The sequence below is a fragment of the Psittacula echo genome, assembly GCF_963264785.1.
Source record: "Psittacula echo genome assembly, chromosome: 1".
Lineage (NCBI taxonomy): Eukaryota > Metazoa > Chordata > Aves > Psittaciformes > Psittacidae > Psittacula > Psittacula echo.
Window position 1 is genome coordinate 88,919,107 of NC_137735.1, and position 22,358 is coordinate 88,941,464.

The window sequence follows — 22,358 nt, forward strand, 5'->3', positions numbered from 1 at the left end:
CTCCCACCCCAAGCAGCCTGAAAGGTTAGCCCTTGTCTTTTATAAAGCATGACCAATAGTTCTCCTGTTTGCACTATGTCCCATCAAGAAAGTTTTGGGTGGACACTGATGTCAGTAAAATGCTTGTTCTGTATTTTATTCCTTCTCCTGTTACTTTGAGATCATGCTGGCACTGACTTGGAGGCCGTTGGCATTTATTGCTCCTTCTGTTAGCCACATGCATATGTATGTGGGCTGCTTCCACTGAAGCTGAAAAGCAAGAGCAGTTTCGAGCTTGACATTATGATGTCCCTATGAGTTCTAGGAAATGGAGAAGGGGCAAAAGGGAACAGGCTTTTTGCCTCACCACTTGTTTTCCAACCCCTCGGCATCTAGAGGAATGTTCCTGTTTAGTGCTTCCAGAGTGGGGGAGTCCCAAAACTCCCCTAATTCTTCAAATTCATTTGCTGTTTCTGTAAAGTCCCAGTTTCTGCCCTGCTCAGAGGCTGGGGAGCAGAAGAGGTGAAGAAGATGGCAAATGAATTCTTGCTCCTCTGTGGGAACACTTCTGCTGCTGGGAGATCTTACATGTTCACACGCAGCTGGAACGGGGACACGATCACCTTCTCAATGTGCAGTAGTCAGCATCCTTCCATGGGCTTATGTCCCATTGCTACAGCTCTAAGGCCAGTCTGGCTTTTGTGGCCTGTAGCAGTCTTGGGGGGTGCCACTACTTGCTACATCCGTGGTACTATTGGCTTTTTATTTTGGGATTGTCTGACTGAATTGAGTTGACTGGTTGTCACTAAAGAACCGCTTTCACTCGTTCATCCCTGTGCGTACGGACATGGAGGGTGTCCTTGTTGCACCTGTGTGCGTGGGTGTTCTCCAGGTTTTTCCTCTTCCAACCTCAAATGCCCACAAGGGGGCAGCAGTCTGCATGCCCACAGCACACGGGTCGCCTTAAATTGTGATTCCACTTAGGAAAATAGTCTGTACAAAATCGGCACCCACTGATGCTTCCATCATGTTCTTTGCCTTTATCCCAGGGTTGGATCTGGTGATCCAGCTCCAGAGGGTTGTGCTGCTGCCTGCTTCCCACATGAGCAGGGATCTCGGTCATAAAGTCATAGAATGGAAAGGATATTGAAGCTCATCCAGTTCCAACCCCCTGCCACGAGCAGGGACACCTTCCACTAGACCGGGTTGCTCCAAGCCCCATCCAACCTGGCCTTGAACACTGCCAGGGATGGGGCAGCCACAGCTTCTCTGGACAACCTGTGCCAGGGCCTTACCACCCTCACAGGGAAAATTTGTTTCCCAGCATGTAATCTAAACCTACCCTCCTCCATGTGCTGCTGAGCACGCAGTGCCGTTTGGGCTTGCTCCTGCCAGAGCTGACAACATGAGGGAGTGCAGGTAGTGGCTCATTTTCCATGGGGCACTGCAGGGGAGCAGCAAGCTGCGCTGGTTTGCAGTCACCCGTGGGAGCAGGGCTGCAGGCTAGTCCCGGTGCCTGGCTCTGTTATGTGTCTCCCGGAAGTGAGTTAATCACCGGCCCGGGGGAGCGCCGGGCAGCCTCCTTCCCGGAATGCCCACAGAGGCAGCGCCCACCCCCAAGCGGGAGGGAGCCGAGGGCCGGCGCTGGGCCACCACCACGTGCAGGAGGCGCGCCACACCCCGCGCCGCGCTGGCGGCTCCCATTGGAGGGCACCACCACCAATCAGCACTCACGGCTCGCGCCGCGTGACATAGCCGGCCGGCCCCTACCAAGGTTGAAGGACGGAGACGCCGACCAATCCAAGATCGGCGCTCGGGGCGGAGGCCAATCAGCTGTGAGGGTGGTGGTATCGCTGGTCCCGGCTTTCCTGCGGCGCAGCCAATCAGCGCGCGGGTGGGCGGGGCGGCAGGCGGAAGTTTGTTTGCGTGCGGGTCACCTCAGGGACTGGGAAGGTGCGGGCCTGGGGTTGTGGGGAGGGGATGGAGGTCCGGGGTGTGAGGTGTTCCATGGCGGCTGGGGGCCCGCCTGTGGGGCTCTCCTGACTCCGGTAGCCTGCCCCTGGGGTTGGAGAGGGGGTCTTTCCCCACCGGTTCGGGTGGCTGAACGCGGCTGGGATGGCCTGTCCTACCGGTGGGACCCGCTGGCTGGGGGAGCCGTGTCCTGTGCCGTCAAGGGAAGAGGGATCCCAGTGCAGGGGAAGGGAATAGCCCCGGGGGGGGGGGCCCGCTCTGTAGGGCTGGGGAAACGGGGACCCTGTGTCTAGGGTGGGGGCCAGCCTCATAGAAACGGGAAGAAGCTGGGGACTCCATGGCAGGTGGGACCTATGGCTGTGGGGTTGGAGCTGCAGCGGGGTGGCAGGGGCTTGGCACAGTGGCAGCAAGAGCTTCCATGCAGTGCCCCATATACGTCTATCTAAGATATCTCCTGGCTTGGGGGCTGCCATGCACAGGGGGCTCTGAGCCAGGCACTGCTGCACTGGGACTGGCTGTGGGGTGCACCCACCCCAACATACGTGATCCTCCTCTCCCCACAGATGGCCCAGAGGCTGGCGCTTCGGCGACTGCTGTCCCTTGCCCCCAGGACGCTGCCCCCAGAGGCCCCTGCGGCACGCCACAGTAGGGCCTTCAGCTCCTCAGCAAACTGCAAGAGCACCTTCAATGTGCAGGATGGCAGCGACTTCCAGGACCGGGTGGTGAACAACCCCAAACCTGTTGTGGTGGACTTCCATGCACAGTAAGTTCCCTCCCATGGCTCTTGTGCCCCTCTCTGCCATCCATCACACATGCAGGTGTGTCCCTGCTGCTTTCCTGACACAGTGCAGAGATGCAAGTGTGTGCGAGGGCTGTGGAGCTGTTGACCCCGCTGCTGAGCATCTGGTGTTAAAAGGTGCTTTTGCTCCTACAGCACAGTCCCTAGAGGGCTTACTCGTTGAGTTGCACCACTGTAGGTGTAACTACACCCTGTGGGAACATAAAACACAAGTGCCAGGAAGGCATTCTTCAGAGCAGTGTAACTGCAACTCCCAAGTGCTTGGGTGTCACCTCGGCTCTGGTATTGCATCATCCTGCAAGTGACACCTCAAGAAAAAGCTCTGATGTCCCCTTTGTGGGTTAAATACCCTCTTAAAAACATTAACTGATGTGAACAGCTGTGGAAGAGCACTGTGGTTGGTTACCCTTGCACTGTCATGTTGTGTTTTTCCAGTTTTCTATGTTGTGTGCTCTTGAGGCAGGGCTCTTGACTGTACATGCCCTTAGGAATTGATAACAGCCACATGATGCCAACAGCAGCATTTGTCATCAATAAAAACACTGTCATCCTCTTGCCAGTAAAAATATTCCTAGATGTTATCTGCTGGAATAAAGATACTGATTATCTTTGTTTTCTCATGTATTTCCCTAGTCACACAGTGCTGTCATGTGAGCCTGTTGTGGCTGATCCTGGGCAAGCAGAGTATGAAACAGCCACAAAAGTTCTTTAAATAGACCAAACTGACAAACCAAAATGAATGTTAACCAGGATCAGACAGAGAGGAGAGGACAAATACTTGAAAGCCTGGAACCTGATACAGAGGGAGGCTGAGCAGGAGCAGAGTTTACCAGACCTTCAGTTTTAAAAGAAAAGGGCACTTAGAGCTTTAACTTACGTTTTCCTTGAGCTGAGTAAGTTCAAACCATCCTAACCGATGCCATTAGAGGCTGCAGGGGATGTTTTCTGTGTACAGGGCCTCACAAAGTCTTCTGGTGTTGCACTTGGTTTGGCATAGGTGGTCTGTCCTCGAACAGATGTGATACCTCTGAGTTTTGCAGCTAAAGGGAATCTCTGTAGACCCTGCAAGCAGTGTGGAGGGGAATTCTATGATCTGATGATTAGCAGAAGTTGATTTGAGTGTTGCTGCTACCCCTGCACCCAGCAGCAACACTGGCTCCAGGGCAGCTTTGTGGGCAGCAGGGTCACAGCTCTGCATGTACCCACCAGCGAGGACACAAAGCAGAGTTGGGATAAACGGCTGAGAAGAGGGGCAGGAGGACCACCAAGGCTGGCAGAGCAGATTATGGTGTGATCCAAACGACATGAAAAGCACCACGAATGCTAAGTGGTGACCTCTTCTTCCACTCAGCCCCACCACTACACACACAAAACTCACTGACAGTTCGTTTGTGGACCTTGTGGTTTGGGAATGGTGTTTCCAGGCTGGCTTTTGAATGGAGGCTGCTGTGCTTCCCTCCTCTAGTGTCCTCTCTGCTCTTTCTCCATCAGATGGTGTGGCCCCTGCAAGATCCTAGGCCCCAGGTTAGAGAAGATGGTGGCCAAGCAGGAGGGGAAGGTGCTGATGGCCAAAGTGGACATTGATGATCACACAGACCTTGCTATTGAGTACGAGGTAGGAGCTGGAAGAGCACAGACTTTCTTCTGCTGGCAGTGCAAAGAAGGTCCCTCCTTGGGGTGAGGTGTGCGTGGTGTGGGGAGGGGAAATCCAGTGCCTACAGGTTTCTCATCCCTCCGTTCACTTGTCAGTAGATGGGTTTTGCTGCTTGGCCCTCCTGCAGCTCTGCTGCTCATGTTCAGCATCCCCACCTCTAATTCTGCAGAAAGGTGTCCTCTGAGCCTTGCAGGCATCTATCAACAGGAATGCTTGCCTGGCCTCAAGGAGACTGCAGCATACACAGCGTTGTAGTACATGCATAGGCTGCTCAAGTGCAGGGCAGGAACATGAATTAACAAGCCCCAGTGTGCTCTGACCTGAATGTGGTTTGACTCTTCATGCAGCCAGCCCTTCCCTGTGCAGAATTTCTTGCATAGTGACAATGTTCCATCATCAAGCCCCAGCACAAGGAGACGGCATGGGTTTCGTTTAGACAGATAAAAGCCAGGTCAGAGAACACATATAAGCAACAGGAACATGCATCTTGGTGTTGACAAGCACAGGCCTTAGTGGTTACACTAGTGCTTCACACGCCTCTTGGGTGTGTTTCTGTGCTGTCTTGCTTCCAGGACAGGGCAGAGTGACTGGAGAAGAAGCTTTGGTTTACATGATTGTGTCAGTGATTAGGTAGTCTAAGAAGAGCAAAAGCTCCTCTAGCAACTGTGCTCGCTTCTCTCATCTCTCCTTGTAAACAACTCAGTCTGCGGAGTCCGGGCATCCTGTTGCTGTGTTTTACAGGGAAGAAAACGCTTAATTCCTACTCACGTATAGAGCTGCTCCCCCTCTGCAGATGAGTCCCAGGGCTGAGGCTGGCACAGGAAGCTCCTCAAGCTGCCCACCAAAGTGTCCTGAGCAAGCTGCCGTGTTCTTCAGCCTGGAGGAGACATTCTGTGCCATTCCCACACCCTGCTGAGCCAGAAGGAAGTGGAAACAGCTTGTTTCCTCCCACTCTTTCCCAAGGAGACCTTTCTGCCTGTGCTGTGGTGGCATATCCACACAGCCGGTGCCCACAATCGTGATTTGCAGCTCCCACAAGCTGAGCATGAAAGCCTTAGGTGCTGCTCTTGGTGGTGGTGTTCTGGCAGAGATGCCCCAGGCCAAGGAAGATGGCTGCTGGCTCCTGAGCAGGGCTGTGTTGCAAGCCTGAAGGCTGTGTAGCTCGAGGGTGAAGGTGAAGAGGGTGGAGTTGTTTCAGTGGTGGTCAGAAAGTTAGTAAATCCTAATAGATGCAGGCAAGGCTCTTGTAGCAGCCATCCAAAGGAGAAAAGGAGAAGAAAGATTATTAGCTCAACTTTTGTATTGTTCTAAGCCTTCCAGTAGATAGGATTAGCTGGGTTTGCAAGAGGATAATCACAGATGGCTGGAAAACGGCAGAGTGTGTGCATGTGAAGAAAGGTCATTAAAAAGAGATGGGAAATTCCCAAATTGCACAGGTTTGACACTCTGTGTGTGCTTTCCCACTGGATGGCCAAGGAACACCGGCACAGCCTGCTATGTACATGCATTTATCTGCAGGGTCTGCCTATCTTGCAGCCCTGGTGATACAGGTGCAGGTGGCATTGAGGCTGCTGGCAGGCAAGAGCCAGCTTCTAGCAATTTGTTCTGGAGCATCATGGAATCATAGAATGGTTTGGGTTGGAAAGGACTGTAATACCCTCTAGTCCCTGCCATGGGCAGCAATGCCTCACACCAGACCATGTTGCCCAAGGCTCTGTCCAACCTGGCCTCGAACGCTGCCAGGGATGGAGCATTTACCACTCCTTCGGGCAACCTATTCCAGTGCCTCATCACCCTCACAGTAAAAAACTTCTTCCGTATATCTAACTGAACTTCCCCTGTTTCAGTTTGAACCCGTTACCCCTTGTCCTACCACTACAGTCCCTGATGAACAGTCCATCCCCAGAATCGTTGTAGGCCTCCTTCAGATACTGGAAGGCTGCTATGAGGTCTCCACTCAGCCTTCTCCAGGCTGAACAGCCCCAACTTTCCCAGCCTGTATACAAACATGATGAAGATTTTGTTTTCAGGAGATCCTAGGGATCTCTGCTGCATCCTCTGCTCTGAGTGATATGTGTGTCTGGTTTTGACCATAATCCCCATGGCTAAGCCCCATCCCTAGGTAGTGTCTGTGCACAGGATAGCTGCAAACGGATAGGGGTAAAGGAGAGCTTTTTGCTTTGTTCTTCATAGTTTAGGGCATCCTTTTCAAGGCAGGAGTTTGGTTCATGTGCTGGGCATGGGCTTGGTTGTGCTTCGTCTTCTGGAAAGTTACCACTTGAGATGTGTGCATAAGGAAGACACCAAGTTGACATCAAAGAGGGACCAAAGACAGTGTTTGAGGGAGATCAGGATAACCAAAGGTGGTATTTGAGAGGGATCAGGAAAGACTGAGTTGTTTTAAAGTCATTACATTGGGGACTGGGCATCTGCAGGCTGAGAAAGCTTTTGTTTCGGGGGGGTTTCAGCATCCAGGTCTTCTCCACAAGCTGCCAGGAAGTCTCTTTCCATCCATGTTAATTCCCTGCCCACACATGCAGCCCCCAGCTCACTGCTCGATTGCACAACGTCCTCTTCAGCAGCCTCCTCACCGAAGGGGAAGGCAGGGCAAGGGGACAGACCCCCTGGAAGAGCTGAGGAATGCCGGCGCATTCCTTCTCTTGGCTCCCAGCCCTTCCGGCTTAGCACAGAGTGGGGACACGCTTCCTCTGACTAAAAACGTCCCCGGCGCCTTTTTCCGTCTGGTTATGCCCAGCACAAAAGTTCTGTCCCTGGGGATTCCTCCTTTTATCTAACACCTTTCATCTCTGGTCGTGGCCTTTCTCTGCTGCTCCAGCCTGCTCCTCACCTCTGACCCCAGAGCAGAAAGGGAGAAGGAATACTTTTGTTTAATCTGCCGACTCCTAAAATTCTTCAGATTCATCTCTTGCTTTGGCCTGTTGCCTGTGTGCATGGCTGCTGGAAAGGGGCAGCCCCTTCTCTAGCAGCTCAGGAGAGCTGCTGGATACAAAGATGTTTGTTCAGCAGCAGAGCTTGATCCTATGTTATGCCTTATTCTGAAGCCTGGGTGAAATCCTTGTCCCTGCTCCATTGTGTGACATCCAAGCTTGTATAAAAGCCCCAGTTTCAGATGGGAGAGAATTCCCTTGGAACGAGTGCTGCCAGGAATAGCCTGGATGGCCCTGTTTATTTATCTCTGTGATCAGTGCTGATCAAAAGCAGCCTGACTTTTTTTCTCTACAGATGCTCTTGAGGGAGGAGGAGGAGCAGGTTCAGTACAGATGGGACCCAAAAAAATAAGGGGGGAGGGAGGGAAAAGGGCAGCAACTTTGCATTCTAGAAATTCCCATGACATTTGCTTCTTGAGCTGCAAATAAAGTGTGTGCTCCGTTCAGAGGCTGCCCTTGCTGCAGCCAGCAGGAAGGAAGATGTCAAAAGCGGTGTGTTTTCTGGGCAGAGGCAAATTGCTCAGTGCCCCTGGTTCTCACCCAGCCCCAGACCTGCCACCTCTTCTTGGGGTTTGCTGCCCAGCACGAACAGGGGAAGAGAAGGAGGGATAGAGGTTGTGTGCAGCTCCTGGGTGTGCTGCTCAGCACTCAGAGCCCTGTAACTTGGCATAAGCTGCTTCTCTGTAGTGCTTCAAACAGGCTCTTGCTCCTCACCCAGGCTGCGATGGCCTGGTCCTTGCTATTGCTGGTTGGGCATCCAGGTTTTTTGAATGGAGCTGGGCCAACTCTGTTCATTATTAACCCACTTTGCAAACCAGAGGGAGGCCCAGTGGAGGTTTGCCCTTCTCAGGGAGGGAGAGACCAGCTGAGTGCAGTGCTGGTACCATCCTTTCTCACCCCTAAAATCACAATGGAGCATGTTGGTGGCACCATTGCCAGTGCTGGGGCCTGAGCTCTCTGGATCCGCTCCCACCAGTCACTAGGAGGAGCTGAAGATCGTGCGTTGAAGCAGCCCCGGCGCTCCCATCCCTTCAGATGAGACTCACAAGCCCTGGAGGACAGACTGCTGCAGCCACGCTGGACTGGCCGGGTGGGAAGGAAAGCACAAAATGTCCCTTTCATCTGAGGCTCCCGGTGGGAGGAAAGCCAGCCCTCTGGCGGGTTTCCCAAGGGAGGATTTGCAGACCTTTGGTGGTAGCAGGGCTGGCAGCAGACATGGGAAGGCCCTGCAGGCTAGTGGGGAGGCAGCAGGCAAGATAAGGATGTGTTTTGGGGGGAGGCTTTGCAGAGATAAGGGCACTGTGGGGTCACAAACACGACCAGATCTCTCTTGCCACAGCAGCACTCTTAAGCTCTGGTTGCTCCTTTCTCAATCGTGTCCCTGGGGTCTCTTCTGTCACTGGTCATCCAGCAAGCCCTTGGGGAGTGTTGTCATTTCTGCTGCTGTCCTCTTCGATAATTCCAAGAAAACTCTGTTCTTGGCTAAAAAAGCAGCGCCCAGAGCAGGACTCGCTTTGGTCAGAGGAGCTTTATCTCTTCTTAGCTAATCATCAAGGATCCGCAGTGGATGCTGCACTGGTGTGTGACCAGAAAGGGAAGGATGGGTTGAAGGGTATTGTTGTTACCATGATAGGATGAGGCAGGAAATCTGCCTGTGCAATGATGGGGAGGACCCTACTCTGGCTCCAGTCCTGCCTGCATAAGAACACGGGTCAAGTCTGAAACCGCCCTGGCCATAAAATGTCCAAAGGTCGTCATGTCTGAGGAGTGTCCTGGTAAAAGACTGGGTTTGTTTGCTTATGATAGGACAAAAAGAAAGGAGAAGAGGAATTTGTACTGGAGAGGGGAGAAAAGCTTTGCCTTGTTTTTACGTTAGCTTTGGGTTTGTCTTTAACATTTTGGGCCTTATTTAAACTTGAAAAGCTGCTCAGCCTTGACTTAAGCAGTGCAGAGATGAAGCCACAGGGAGAGGCAGAACATGGAGCTCAACTGGCCTCTCTTTTTGAGAGCAGACACATCACTCCTGTAGCCACTTCTGTGGAGCTCCATGTGGGGCCCAGGCCCAGCTTCTGCTCATCTATGTCTCCCTGTTTCCCTTGCCCGTAGGTGTCAGCAGTGCCAACCGTGCTGGCTATGAAGAACGGAGACGTTGTGGATAAGTTTGTGGGGATAAAGGATGAGGATCAGCTGGAGGCATTCCTCAAGAAACTCATTGGAGCCTGAAGTGAAAGGGTGGCTGTACCTCTGCCTCCAGACACGTCCACATTGTGCATTCCTTGCCTGGGAGACCTGAGGGGCACGTGAATGACCTGCCTTGTACAGCCTGGGGTTTTCTTCTCATTTGGGGCTTTTAGGAGACGGACAGTGTTGTAATCCTTCCCTCCCACCCACCCTCTTCTCTTGAGCAGCAGTAGTTGTAAAGGGCACTGAGGAGCAGAGCTGCATATTCTCAAAATGGGGAATGCGGCTGGAATTAGCCTGTGTTTATCGGCACAGAGCTGACGTGCAGAACTGCTGCTGCTGAGTTCAGGGGAGGAATGTTTTCCTCTTTGCTTAGTATCTGATACCCCAGAGCAGAGGGTAGCTGCTCCCTGCAAGATGTTGGTACATACCTGCCCTGGGTGGGTTTGTTTAAAGCTGAGAATACCTCTGCCTTGTCTGTGAAACCTGTCTCTGTCCCTCTGTCCTCGTGTCGCTGGGACAGGTACAACTCCTCCACAAATCCACAGGCTCCAGTCATAATTTTATAAGAGAAAATAGGGAGAAATATTTTATGGATCTCCTTTTATATGTCTGTAATAAAGAGAGCTTTATCAGTTGCTGTTGTCTAGCTGCAGAATAAAACTTGATTCTCAGAAATCACAGGGAAGACCCTTACTGTCCAGAGAGGCGATAGGGAGTATCGGCACCTCAGTGGCTGGTTTGTGATGATGGGTTGGGAGAGCACAGGTTATGACTTGATCCCTACTAAAAAGGAAAGCACAGAACAAACAAGTGGGTTGCTTTCAGTGCTGCTTCTAGGACCCCCTTTGGGTGCTGCTTGCTCCAGGATGCCAGAGGAAGGACTTGCCTCCTGTATGCAGAATAACAGCAGCTCCTTGCGCACAAGAAACCAGAGCTGCGCTTGCTTCCCTGTGTTTTTCTCACTCCTTTCCTGCCTGTGGACCCTGAGAGCCTCCCTCTCCCTTGTGTGAATGATTAAATCTGCTCATGCAGGTGAGCCCTGCCAACAGGCAGCCTTTTCACTTTAATAGCCCTGACCTTTAGACTGAGGGAGCAGTGTGCACTTGTATTGTGGGCAGCCTTCAGCCCTTCCCATCTCCTCCTTATATACACCTGTTTCCAGTCAACCTGGCTTCTGAGTGCTCCCAGCCTCCTCCTGTGCTTATGGGCAGAGTATAGCACCAGAACTGATGCCCACTGCGGTGCTTATTTCCAGTTTGCTTATCTAAGCCACATGTGAGCATTGTAAGTGCTTAATCACCAAGTACAAGCTGCTTTTTTTCTCTTTCCTTTTTTTAACCTCCTTCCCAGCTTCTGAGCCTTCAGTCACTCTTAAACCTGCTTTGGCTCTGCTCCATTTCACCACCCTGGCACAGGTTGTTATGAGAGGTGAGGCCATTCTCTTCTGCACCTCTGCAATAACATTTTATGACCTTTGACGAAGCAGAGGAGTGGTGATCCATGTCCTGCTGCAGCCACAGTGCTGCAGGCATTGCTCCTGCCTGCTCCCATTGCCCCAGGGCCTAGGCAGCAGCACAAAGTGGTGGTGCTGGTCCCCCGAGATGGGCTGGGCTGATCTCACCCCTGGCACGCTGCAAGAGGTGATGTCATTTGGATATAATTTGGTAAAGAACTGTTGGTCAGTTACAGTCAATAAAGAACTGGCATTTTAATTCATTCAGGAGGCTACAGAAGCTGTGCTGCTCGTGTCCTGCTGATGTTCCAGGCCAGGCAATTTCCCCTGCAGTTCTGGTGTTCCTGCTCTGTAAACACTTCTAGTAAAGACTCTCTCCATTTTCCTGCATGAGCAGGAAAAGTAGGGGAACAGCGTCACGAGCCCAACAACAGTCAACTTTCATGCTTCACCATCACCAGAACAGGAAAAAACACAGTGACTTTGCATTGTGTAATTAAGGGGCAGTATAAATTAGCTATTTTATCACTTCCTACTGAGGAAAAGCAGAGCTAAGGTGCCATTCAGCTGTTTCTTTGAGATAAATGCTGAAGACCCACATGTCCTGTGGAAACCCTTCAGAAACAGTGTGATGGGTGGAGAAGAGAAGGAGGAGTTTGGGGGCACCTTGAGACTCCCCAAGTGCTTTGCACACTTTTCACCACAGGACAGGACTCAAAGCACAAGGATGTTTTCTGTGGCACGATCTTAATTCAGGTCCCAATTTGCTGGCTACTGGAGAGGCTTCAGGGCTTCCCACAGGTGCTGGGAACAGAGGAGGTGCAAGCGGGAAGCAACCAGCAGTGTATTTATGTAGAGGGGTTCCACAGCAGTTTTCATGCCACCTGAAAGTGGTGCTTGAAACCTTTAGCAGCAACCTTTCCCAAGAAGAAAGAGCTGAAGGTAGTAGGTAATTCCTCAGTAGCAGCTGCTTTTTCCATGTTGGCTGAGAAAAGTTTCCTCTCTGTTCACTCCAACAAGAATGCAGTTGGTTTTCCTTCTTGAAGTTAAGTACATTGAACGCTCCTCTGATCTGCTAAGGATTTGCTGTCTCCTGCCTGAGCCTGGCTATATTACAGCAGCTTTCTCAGCTTCTAATGCTCCTGGTTGCTGTTTTATCAAGGACACTGTGGTTGGTGCCTAAATCCACTTCTCCCCCCTCCCCAGGTATGTTCTGAACTCAACATCAACATCAAGATCCCCCCCAAAGTCCAGTGCGGTGCCTCTGTCCTCACAGCCTTGTCCAAGGTGCGCAGGCTGAGGTTTTCCATTCATTCCTGTTGGCTTCACACTTGCATCAAGCCCTAACACAGCTGTTCCTTTCCCGAAGACATTTGTGCTGCCTGTTGAGTTCCATGTTAACGTCCAACTGCTCCAGGCCACAGTGAATGCCTGCAAGGAGGGAGAGCTGTGGTACCTTCCCTGCTAGGGATGCTATGCTGAGACCAGCTCCAAGTGCTGGAAGAGGATGGAAAAGTGAGGTTTCCTGGCTTGCAGCACACGGTGGGCTGTATATATATAGTCCTTTGAAGGGGATAGTTTTGGCTACATTTAGTTCCAATGAGGTCTGGCCTCAGCAGTCGCAGCATTGACAGTAAATCCTTTGCTTTATCAATGTATTACATGATTGCTCTTGTGCAAAGAACAAAACAAAGACAGGCTCCATGTCAACAGGGAAATGGCCAACACCGACTCTGCCTTTCACTAGCCTGGCTGGGCCGTTTGCCCTAACAGTTTGTTAATCACTGGGCTTCCACACCCCCCTCATTTTCCTCAACTAAGTAATTAGGAATAAGTAATTAAATGCTCTGCCCCTGCAAGGCTGTTAGCAGCAACCCTAAGCTCAGCGCTGTTCAAAACTGCTGCTGAATGGGATTCAGTGCTCGCTGTGAGTTTCAGCTTCCTGCAAGCTAAAGAATAACAGCTTGCACAGCTGCAATATCCTAAGCAATAAAAAGATAAGATAGGCTTGGCTTCCAGACCAAAACCAAACCAGATCACCTGTTACACAGTCCTTGTTACCTGCCCAGGCTCAAGTCCATCACCACACACTAGTACTGCTCTTCTCAAGGACCTGGGGTGCACTTGTGAGCTTTATAGTTCCTCTGCCTCTGCAGCTTTGTAACTTCAGCAACACTTTCCCTCTTAAAAGGGAAAAACCAGACTGCAACTCACAGTGAGAGTTGTAGCCACAGGATAGGTGCGATGCCGGAAGGAGCTGCTGTGCTGAGCCGTGCCTGGGCGCTTTCTTCCTCAACGTGCATCCTACCATCCCGGGAGGGATGGAGGCAGGAACAGCAGGGGAAAACCACATTTTTTACACCCAGAGGAGCCAAATGGGTGGAAACCAGAGACCTCCAGGGAGAGCTTAACAATCTGGCACCCAATACCCCAGTGGGAATGGAGCCAGGAGATACCCTGTGGTGCCTTCCCTGCTGGGATGGCACTGGTCCCATGAGGAGAGGCCAGATAGGGACACTGGAGCTGCTTGTTCCCTGTGGGATGAGGAATGCTGACAGCTATGGCCAACAGGGCAGCACCCAACCTCCCAACTGCCCACATTGACATCCTAGGTCCTCATGACCCAGTTGCAACCAAAACGCACTAAAATTGACTGGGTTTTCTCCACGGCCTGCAGTGAAGAAATGTTCCTGTGTGTGTAGGTGTGTGTTTATCCACTCTCTTGTGGAGAGTGCCAAGAGCTTCTGAGGCTCACAGATGTCCCCAGCAGCTGTAGCTGCTGATGGAAGAGGATGGGAGCCAGCCTGCTTGCTCTCCCACCTGGGAGAAGGCTGACTTCCTGGTACCCTCGTCAGCACACACTACTCATCCCTCTGCTGCTGGAGGCACCCCCTGGCTCCATCTCTCCTGTGAGTGGTTGAGCAATACTGGAAAACCGGGAATTTTTGCAGCGAGAGCCCTCAGAAACACCCATTTGAGGCTGTTAAGTGCACAAAACGCACCAGAGGTTTTGGTGGTTTCCAGAGACCATGGTGACCTCTGGTCACCTGCATGGCTGCAGCTCCTGCATGCCAGCCAGCATGCAGCTAGCAGCAAGAGGGTGTTTGTCCTGGCCGGCTCTGCAGGTAGCTCCATGGCTTGGGGATGGAGAGGAGCTGCATCCCCTGAGGTTGCTTTCTTGCTCCATCAATAACTCTTTCCCTCAGGGCCTGTAGCTGTGGGCGCAGGGACTGCGGGCTCCTTCCCTTGCAGGTGGCTTTAACCACAGGGCCGTGCCATGCTGCAGCCAGCGGGCAACAAGCACCCTGGGTCTGGCTAGTGCAGCACGGCGGCTGAAATAGAGACGGAGGCAGGAGCTGCAGGCAAGCTTCAGCACGCCCAGTGGTATTTATATAACATTGTTTTGCTTTAATCTGGCTATTTAAGTCAATTGTCAAAGCCCTTTCTGTTCACGAGGAACCTTTTCCTTTTCTTTTTTGACTGCAAGTTTCATCTTTCAAAGCTTGGCTGGTTTTGAGCGATGCTGGAAAACACCATTTGCAGCGGCTTTTTTGTTCTGGTATTGTTCAGGCACAAGTGGTTGTTTTCTTTTTGTCCTGGCATAGCTCAGGAGTGACTGCATGGGCTGAGCTCAGGCTTTCTAAAAATACTCACCCGTGAGCATTGCTCCAGCATGGCAGTGTTCAGACCCAGAGATTAACGCCTTGCAGAGGTGCAGTGGTCTGAATACAAGAGCCTCAGAGAGAAGCCGCTGGCAGCATCGTGCCAGCTCTGGGCACTGTAAGAGCCACAACACGTGGCGGGCAGAGTGGACCTGCAGAGTGCTGTGGGTCCCTCCGCGGTGCTAGGACCCAGATAGAGGGGAAGAGAAGGCAGCTCCTGCAGAACCAACCCAGGGTAAATGCTAAGTGTGGGGAGGCTGTGGGGTGAGTCACAAGTCATAAAGAAAAGCACTTCTTGCAGCGTGGAGCAGCAAGGCTGAGGGATGAGCCTGCTCCTCACCAGAGGTTGGTCTGTGTAACCACATCCTCTTGTTGGAGCGTGAGACAGGCGGCTCTGGGGGACGGCGGGGATCGAGCAGAGATCAGGCACATGACAAATAGCAGGAAAGCATGTGGGGGCTCCTTTGTGTCCTTCCACCGGCTGATTGCAGGAAGCTCCCCAGGTGACGGCTTTAGCGTCTGTGGGACAGGAGGCCGCATTGTTCTGCGCTCCTGTTTACAGCCTTTTGTGCCAGCTTTCGGCAGGAAGCTACAAGACAAAACCCTCACATTCTTCTTTCTCGCTTGCCAGGTTTGCTCTCCAGGGGCTGGTCCTTCAGCTCAGCTCACCACCAGAGGAGGTCCAGCTTCCCCTTCCACCCCCAGCCACATCCCATGGGCTTCGCCCTTAACATCCTGGCAGGAGCATGGAGAACTTTTGTGGCACTTGGTCAATATTAAAGGTTGCTGCTGCCATGCCTGCCACTGCATTTCTAACGCTAAACTATGCAGCTGCCCAGCACACCAAGACCCTTGTACCTCTCTGGTCCCTGGTTAGTTCCTGTTCCCCTTTCCCTGGCTTCAGGCTCAAGTTCTGTTCCCAGTCTGGGTTTTCTTGGTCACACTCAGAGGAAGCACATTCGGGGTTTTCTTCATGTCTGGCATTGCACGGGAAAGCAGAAGCTGGCAGCGCCCTCAAGATGAAAGGATGTGGAGACACAAGGGCCCCGTCACTGCTGGTCTCGCTGGAGCCTGCAGCACAGAGACTGGCAGCATGTGGCCATGGCCACAAGCAAACTCCTTAGGTTGCTGTCATCTCCTTGTTCCATGGCTCTCCCATGATGCCGTGCCTTCCTGTGACACTGTGCCCAGCCATGGTGCCCGGCAGCACATGGCTGACCCAAGAGCATCGCTTCCATCCTGCAGCCAGGGGCACAGCAGCTGAGCTCCACCAGTGTCAAATCCCACCCCTTGTCCCCTGACTCCTTTCTCCTTCCCTCTGTGGGGCTTTACTCCGAGACTGGGAATGACGGTCACATCCCTTTGGAGGCACAGACAGGCTGCGGCATTCCTGACGAGCCCAGCCGCACGTCGAGGGCTGCTGGAAGCAGATCTCCCCAGTGCAGTGATGACGGGGCAGCTGGATCCATGTGTCACCGGCTCTGCTGAGGGGTGTCAGCAGGGGTTTTGCATGGAGCGGATGCACCTGGTGTTGTAACCTCACCTGGATGGAGCCTGGCTTCAGTTCAGCTCCCTCCTGCGCCCGTGATCTCATGGGGTTTTGCAAGCGCTGGCTGGGCAATGGAGGGGGAGCTGCTGGGAAGGTGCAGAGCACGGCGTGATTCAGCCCAGCTCCCTGCTGAGTCAGGCTTATTTAGTCCCATGTCTCCATGCTCTGCTGCGGGGGGGGTGCAGGAGTGCTCCCAGACTGCGTCTCCCCAGCACTGCTGTCCTTTTGCCCCCCCATCCCGGCCAAAGCTGCCTCCTGCCGTGGCTGCTTCCTCTCTGCGGTGCTGCTGCGCACAAGCAGCTGCATTGTGTCAGCCTGATGGATGACCCGATTCCCGGCAGCAGGGATGGAACTGTCCGTGTGGAGCTCCTAAGGGTAGTGCATGGGCCAGCCGTGCTCCAGGGACCTCATCCGTGTCTCCAGCCAACACCATGTCTCCTGGTGTCTTCTCTTGCCAACACATACAGCAGCACGGGTAGCACCCAGGGTGTTTGAATCTGTAACCCCTGCTGTGCAGAAAGGGTGGAGGGACTCTCCCCAGGCAACAGGCTTGGTGGTGAGTGGCAGTGCCCTTGGAAAGGTGTGGGCAATTCCTTGGAAATAGAGTCTGAGGAGGACAAGTGCCTACAAATGGAGCCCACATAAGGATGAAGGAGCAGCAGCCTCCAGCCATCACTGCCAGGCACTAATCAGCAGCCCCATAAGTTTGCTGTGAGGGCACTAGGAAGTGAAATGCCATCTAACAGGGTGTTCTCCTGCCCCATTTCTGCCCCAGCCGCTTCTGGCTTTATGGTCTCCTGCACCAGGGCAGGGGGATGGGACAGGAAGGCCCTCATTATTGAGGGCTTGCTAATTAGACGGGAATGTTATCTCCAGCCCAGATGTGAGCTCTGACCTCCCCCTAACCTTTTTCTGGAAACCAAAACAGACACAACGCTGTTTGTTTTAAAATAATAATACTGAGCGTTTGGGGTGAAGCAGGAAAACTTGGCCCTGGGGTACCGCCAGGGAGGCAGGAGGGCACCCGACCAGATAACCATGCTGAGATGCACCAGTGGGTGGGACAGGGCAGAAAACAAAGTCCCATGGCTTAGGGTGGCTGTGTGCATTTTTTGGGCTCTCTAACCTATATCCAGCAGTGGTGGTGGCATAGACACGGCTTCCCATCCCATCTCACATCACCCCATCCCATCCCATCTGGGATCAATAGGTCCAGAGGAGTAACTGATGGAGATCAGCTCAATTTGTGTTTTACCTCCCTTCCTTGCTCTGGGATTTACCAAAGGACCTCAAAAGGAGATGTTGATCCTTGGAACAAGCTCTGCCTTTCAAACCTGACCTGACTGCCTTTTGTTCATGCCACATAACGCAGTCCCCAAATTGTTTTGGACTAAAGGGAGCTGGGTGACCTGAACAGTTGGTGATTCTTGTCCTTGTCTTGTAGCAAAAACTTGGTTTATTTCATTTCTGTAATAACCTTCTATAGCTGGGGAGCAAACTGCCTAGCCAGCCTTTTGAGGACCTTACCCTACGTTAACCCACATTTACATCTCTGTTCCCTACAGCAGATTATATTGCTTCACTTCCTCTTCTTTTTAAGCCCATAGCTGCAGTCTGGAGCTTAACCCTCAGGAGGTCTCTACCTGGCACCCCTTGTCCTTCTGTGTCAGACATCCAGGCACCCTGTGCTGCAACAGCAAAGCTCCTTCTGACCTAGGCTTGATGGCAGTTCTCGCTGCCAAATGAGGAGTGGATGTGACTGGCTGAGAACCCAGTGCTCTTGGGTTTCTTGTTCTGCTGCAGCCTCTGTAGTTGGGGTGAGCCACTGGTCCAGCCTTGGCTCTACCCTGCCCAGTCCATTTACACCACAGGAACAAGAGAATGACCTGCACTGCACAGCCCCAAGACCCCCCTCCAGGGACTCTTCCTGATGGGGCTTTCAACTCTGTAAAGTGGATTTGGGTGCACACTCAGCCGGCACTGCAGGGATGCTCTTTGCCTGCCTCCCTCCCTGCCTGCAGACCATGCCCATGACCTATCTATCTGCCAGCCTTATACCTTACATCTCATATCCTAGTGGTGTATTTCCCCCATCCACAGCCTGGAGTTCACCTCAGCTTTGCTCATTACCCATTCTTTATGAAGACTTCAGAGGGATTGCTCATCACACCGCAATCCTGATATTGCAAAAGGTGCCGCTGATTTGCAGTTACACATCATTCTGTCTACCATTATCCCAAGACAGCAAGCAGGTAAAAGCTGGAGGTGTCCCTTCTTGCTCACCTCCTTGGAAATCACCTGCTGGCCCGTGGAGCAATAGGTGTTCTTTTTCACGCTCCAAAGGTTGTGCCTGACAGTTCTGACATCACCGCAGTGATGCACTGCCCTCCGGCAACAGCACCAGAGCAGAACATGATTCCTGTTGTCTTCCAGTCCCAGCTACCGCCTGGTACACCCTGTCTCCCTCAGCTTCAGGGTTACTGAAGCAGAGTAATAGCTGAGAGTTGAGTAATTGAGAAGCTACCTGACCAGATTTAGACCTGACTGTAAACATCTTCTCAGATAACAATGGGAAGGAGGATCTGTGCCTGCTGAAGTGCAGAGCTGCCGAAGGAGAAAGATGGTGCACAGATGTCCCTGGGTACGCACACGGATGTACACACGGCATACCTGCAGCACAGCTCTGCTCACAGAAACCAGCACAGGTCCCCAGATTTGATCAAGTTTGCACCCATATTTATGATCTAAACTTCTGAGCCGGTATTTACAGGATGGGTGGATGCACTGACTGCGTGTGACACTACACATGCTGGTATCGTGCATGCACGCCCCAACAAACACACTCACAGAGCCTTGTGCTTTTACAAGGAGGCAGAAACTCCTGCTCTCCTCCAGGAGGTGAGATGAACAATTCCTCAGGCTGCTTTACATTTGCAAAAGGGACATTAACAAATGGAGGAATTCCAGTGGAGATGCATAGAACTATAGAATAGTTAGTTGGAAAGGACCTTGAGATCATCCAGTTCCAACCCCCTGCCATGGGCAGGAATGCCTCATACTAGACCATGTCACCCAAGGCTCTGTCCAACCTGGCCTTGAACACTGCCAGGGATGGAGCATTTACCACTTCTCTGGGCAACCTGTTCTAATGCCTCACCACCCTCACAGTAAAGAACTGGGTCCTGCACCATTTGACGCATGAGCAGGGGCTTAGGGAGCTGGGGTGGTTTGCAAAGACAGAAGGCTTGTGAGGGGAGTTATCAACCCATTGTCTTCAACTCTCCAAAAAGGGGCTGTGCAGATGGTAGAGCCAAACTGCCAGAAGTGCTCAGTGAAAGGACAAGAGGCAAGACAGAGATTGTCAAAACCCAGCTGCATATGGCTCTGCGAACCCTCATCTACCTTAAGGCTGGTCCTGCTCCAAGGACATGGTTGGACCGGAGACCTCCAAAGTTGCCTCCTACCCTAAATAATGTTGTGATTTTGGTTGGCAGTAGACATTCCTTAACTCAGATACTGACTGCAACCACTTGCATGCAGGATGCTTTAACAACCCCTGTGACCAGCCATGCAGCTGGAGTCGATTCATTCATGGTATCACTGGAAAGGAGGCTTTCTGGCCTCTCCTGGGCTGCATTCTGTCATGGTTTCTGACCAGCTCATGTCTGGCTGCCCATGACTGTACATTTCCAGTGCTTCTCTAGTACCCCAGTAGCCAAATGGACCAAGGAAATAATAAAGCTGGAAACATCTCTCTTTCTTTTGCTTCAAGTTTGTTTCAAAACAGAATGAGAATCTGCATCAGCTGAGACTGGCAGTGGGAGCGTGAAGATCAGAGGATGGAAGGGAACCGCCTCCCTTCGAGGGCTGCTCACACTTGAGTTGGCTTCACACAATCATCAAGCCCCGACCCTAACCCTTGTGAGGCTGAGGAGGAACACGCTGTTAAACCCGTGCAGGTTAACCTAACTCACATCACTGATCACCTGGGACAAGGTGCACAACTTCTCTGTCTTTAGCCACAGGCAGCCTGCAAGCAGATAAAGGGTGGCTGCTGTGATAAGCTCAGGAGAGGGGGTTCACCTGAAATCACTTGTCAACAACTCCCACAGCTCCTGCCCTCACCTTGGCTCTTAAAACGCATGGTTTGAAGACCATAAAAACTCAGTATGTGTTAGGGAAGGTTGTTACATCTGGCAGCTCATGAGTATCTGCAAACCTGGGTGTCAGAACTAGGAAGCCCATGTGGCAGCATCTAGCCTGCTCCACCCTGCATTTCTGTGACTGGAACAACTATACGAAGTGTATTATGGAGGAAGCTCTCAGTGCCTGCTTCCTCTCTTGTAAAACAGAGATAAATGCCTCCTGGTGTGCTAAATATGACTGGTTTTGCTGACGATAGCTGAGGGATGTTGGTCAGCCTTCCATGGCCTGTGAGTGGCATGGCTAACCCCTGCCTGCTGCTCCTTCCCAAAACATGCCAGTGTTTGCAGAAGGAGATGGGTGCTGTAACATCTTTTTTCTCTTTTTCCCCTCCCATTGGGAGAAGTAGAGCTCAAAACCAGAGTTACAGCTCACTGTAGCTCCCCCACCACCATCCCAGCCACCGTACGTGTGTGGCTTAACTTCTCATGTCCTTGTTTTAATGAACTGGTGTCAGGAATTTTATGTGCATAGCAACCTTATCTGATGACAGTGACATTTTTAGCATGTTTATGTTCGGCTTTATTTGCAACCCGTTGCCAGTGTCGTTCAGCTGGGTGGACTGAATGGGGTTAAAATGTGCAAGAGCCCCGTTCACTCACTGCAGCTCAGCCAGAGATACTGGGGGGCTCCAAAGCACATGCAAGGGCAGAAGGATCTGCAGTGGAGTTTGTGCAGCACATTTGCCAGCTGCAGCCTTTCACACAGTCACCAGTGTCTGACAAGCAACCCTGGGGGGTGAGGGGAGGGTTGTTTGTTTTTCCTTTCTTTTTTTGCTTCCGGTTCTCAGTACTGTCACAACCAGATGGGAATAGGTTTCCCACGTCGGATGCGGGGGACTCTCCAACCCAGTCCTCCCAGATACCCACAGCATCACAAATGCAGGCGTTTCTGCTTCACCGCAGCTCCAGCTAGTAGGAGGTATGGGGGCGAGGAGGAGGGGAGATAGGTCTGTTTGCAGTCTGAGGTTTAAACAGCTGGATCCAGCGAGGGTTCCCAGGGTTTTTCCAGGGAAGATAGCCTGGGAGCAAGCATCAGGAGTGCCCCTGGAGGCTCCGCCTCTGCACATCAGCCTCCAGTGGAGCGCTCCTGCCCAAATAAGGCAGTGGTTGTCGCAGCAAAAAAGAGCCATAAATAGTGGTATGATCACTACCTGCCTCTCTCCGTGCGAGGCTGGGCACCGTCCCAAGCCCGGCTCTTCCTGCCTGCGGCTTCCAGGGCTCCCCTCCCCACTCCAGCTCCACAAAGGCAGCGCTTCCCATGTTCCTGCTCACGGATGTGAAAGCCCCAGACACGAGGTCCAGTTTCTCCAGGTGCTCTGCCCTACACCATTCCTCACCTCGAGGTGTTCAAAGTGCAGCAGCCTCCTGCCTGAGATGAGTCACTTGCTTTACAAAGTGCTGTGAGAGGGGGGCTGTGGCTCACATGTCTATGTGCCTTTTTTCAGCAGCTCATGGGCCAAAAGTTTCCTTAGTTTGAAGGGTTGAAAGTCTTAGGTACAGAGAAAGATGTAGGAAGAGAAAGAAAAGCAGTACAGCAGGCAAAAATTAGATTGACTATTAGGAACAATTTCTTCACAGAGATGGTGCTCAGGCATTGGAACAGGCTGCCCAGGGCAGTGGTAGAATAACTATATGTTATATACCATCCCTCTGTTCAAAAAGCTGTGTAGCTGAGGCCCTCAGTGACATGGGTTAGTGTTGGCCTTGGCAGTGCCCAGGGAATGGTTGGACGTGATAATCTTAAAGGTTCTTTCCAACCTAGCTGATTATACGATTCTATGAAAACAAGACACTAGCAGACACTGTAAGCAGCCCTATGCAAGACGTTTCTGCTTGCTTCTTTTCCAGAGCGTGAGATCCCACTGGAGAAGGTGCACCCAGGCATGACAGAGAAGGCACTGTGCTGACCTGCATGTAGGCAGGGGTCACACCACCTTGCTGAGCTTGGCCCTAA

The 22,358-nt window shown here is 52.2% G+C and overlaps 1 protein-coding gene across 2 annotated transcripts; it reads left to right on the forward strand.

Moving 5' to 3' along the window:
- Nucleotides 1-1,868: 1,868 nt before the first annotated feature.
- Nucleotides 1,869-12,366, forward strand: TXN2 (thioredoxin 2). 2 transcript variants are annotated; one of them, XM_080632489.1, is made up of 4 exons: nucleotides 1,869-1,932; nucleotides 2,514-2,713; nucleotides 4,241-4,364; nucleotides 12,195-12,366. In XM_080632489.1, the coding sequence occupies exons 2-4, from the start codon at nucleotides 2,514-2,516 to the stop codon at nucleotides 12,333-12,335; spliced, it is 465 nt and encodes a 154-aa protein (XP_080488615.1). In that variant the 5' UTR covers nucleotides 1,869-1,932; the 3' UTR covers nucleotides 12,336-12,366. The 2 variants fall into 2 exon arrangements, with proteins under 2 accessions (XP_080488615.1, XP_080488616.1); XM_080632490.1 differs by lacking the exon at nucleotides 12,195-12,366 and adding an exon at nucleotides 9,458-10,170.
- Nucleotides 12,367-22,358: the final 9,992 nt, after the last annotated feature.

Excerpts from the sequence above, each read along its gene's own strand:
- TXN2 (XM_080632489.1), top strand. The coding sequence starts at position 2,514 with ATGGCCCAGAGGCTGGCGCTTCGGCGACTGCTGTCCCTTGCCCCCAGG. Across the intron at positions 2,714-4,240 it reads GTGGTGGACTTCCATGCACA|ATGGTGTGGCCCCTGCAAGA; the intron begins GTAAGTTCCCTC and ends TTTCTCCATCAG. Across the intron at positions 4,365-12,194 it reads ACCTTGCTATTGAGTACGAG|GTATGTTCTGAACTCAACAT; the intron begins GTAGGAGCTGGA and ends CCCCCTCCCCAG.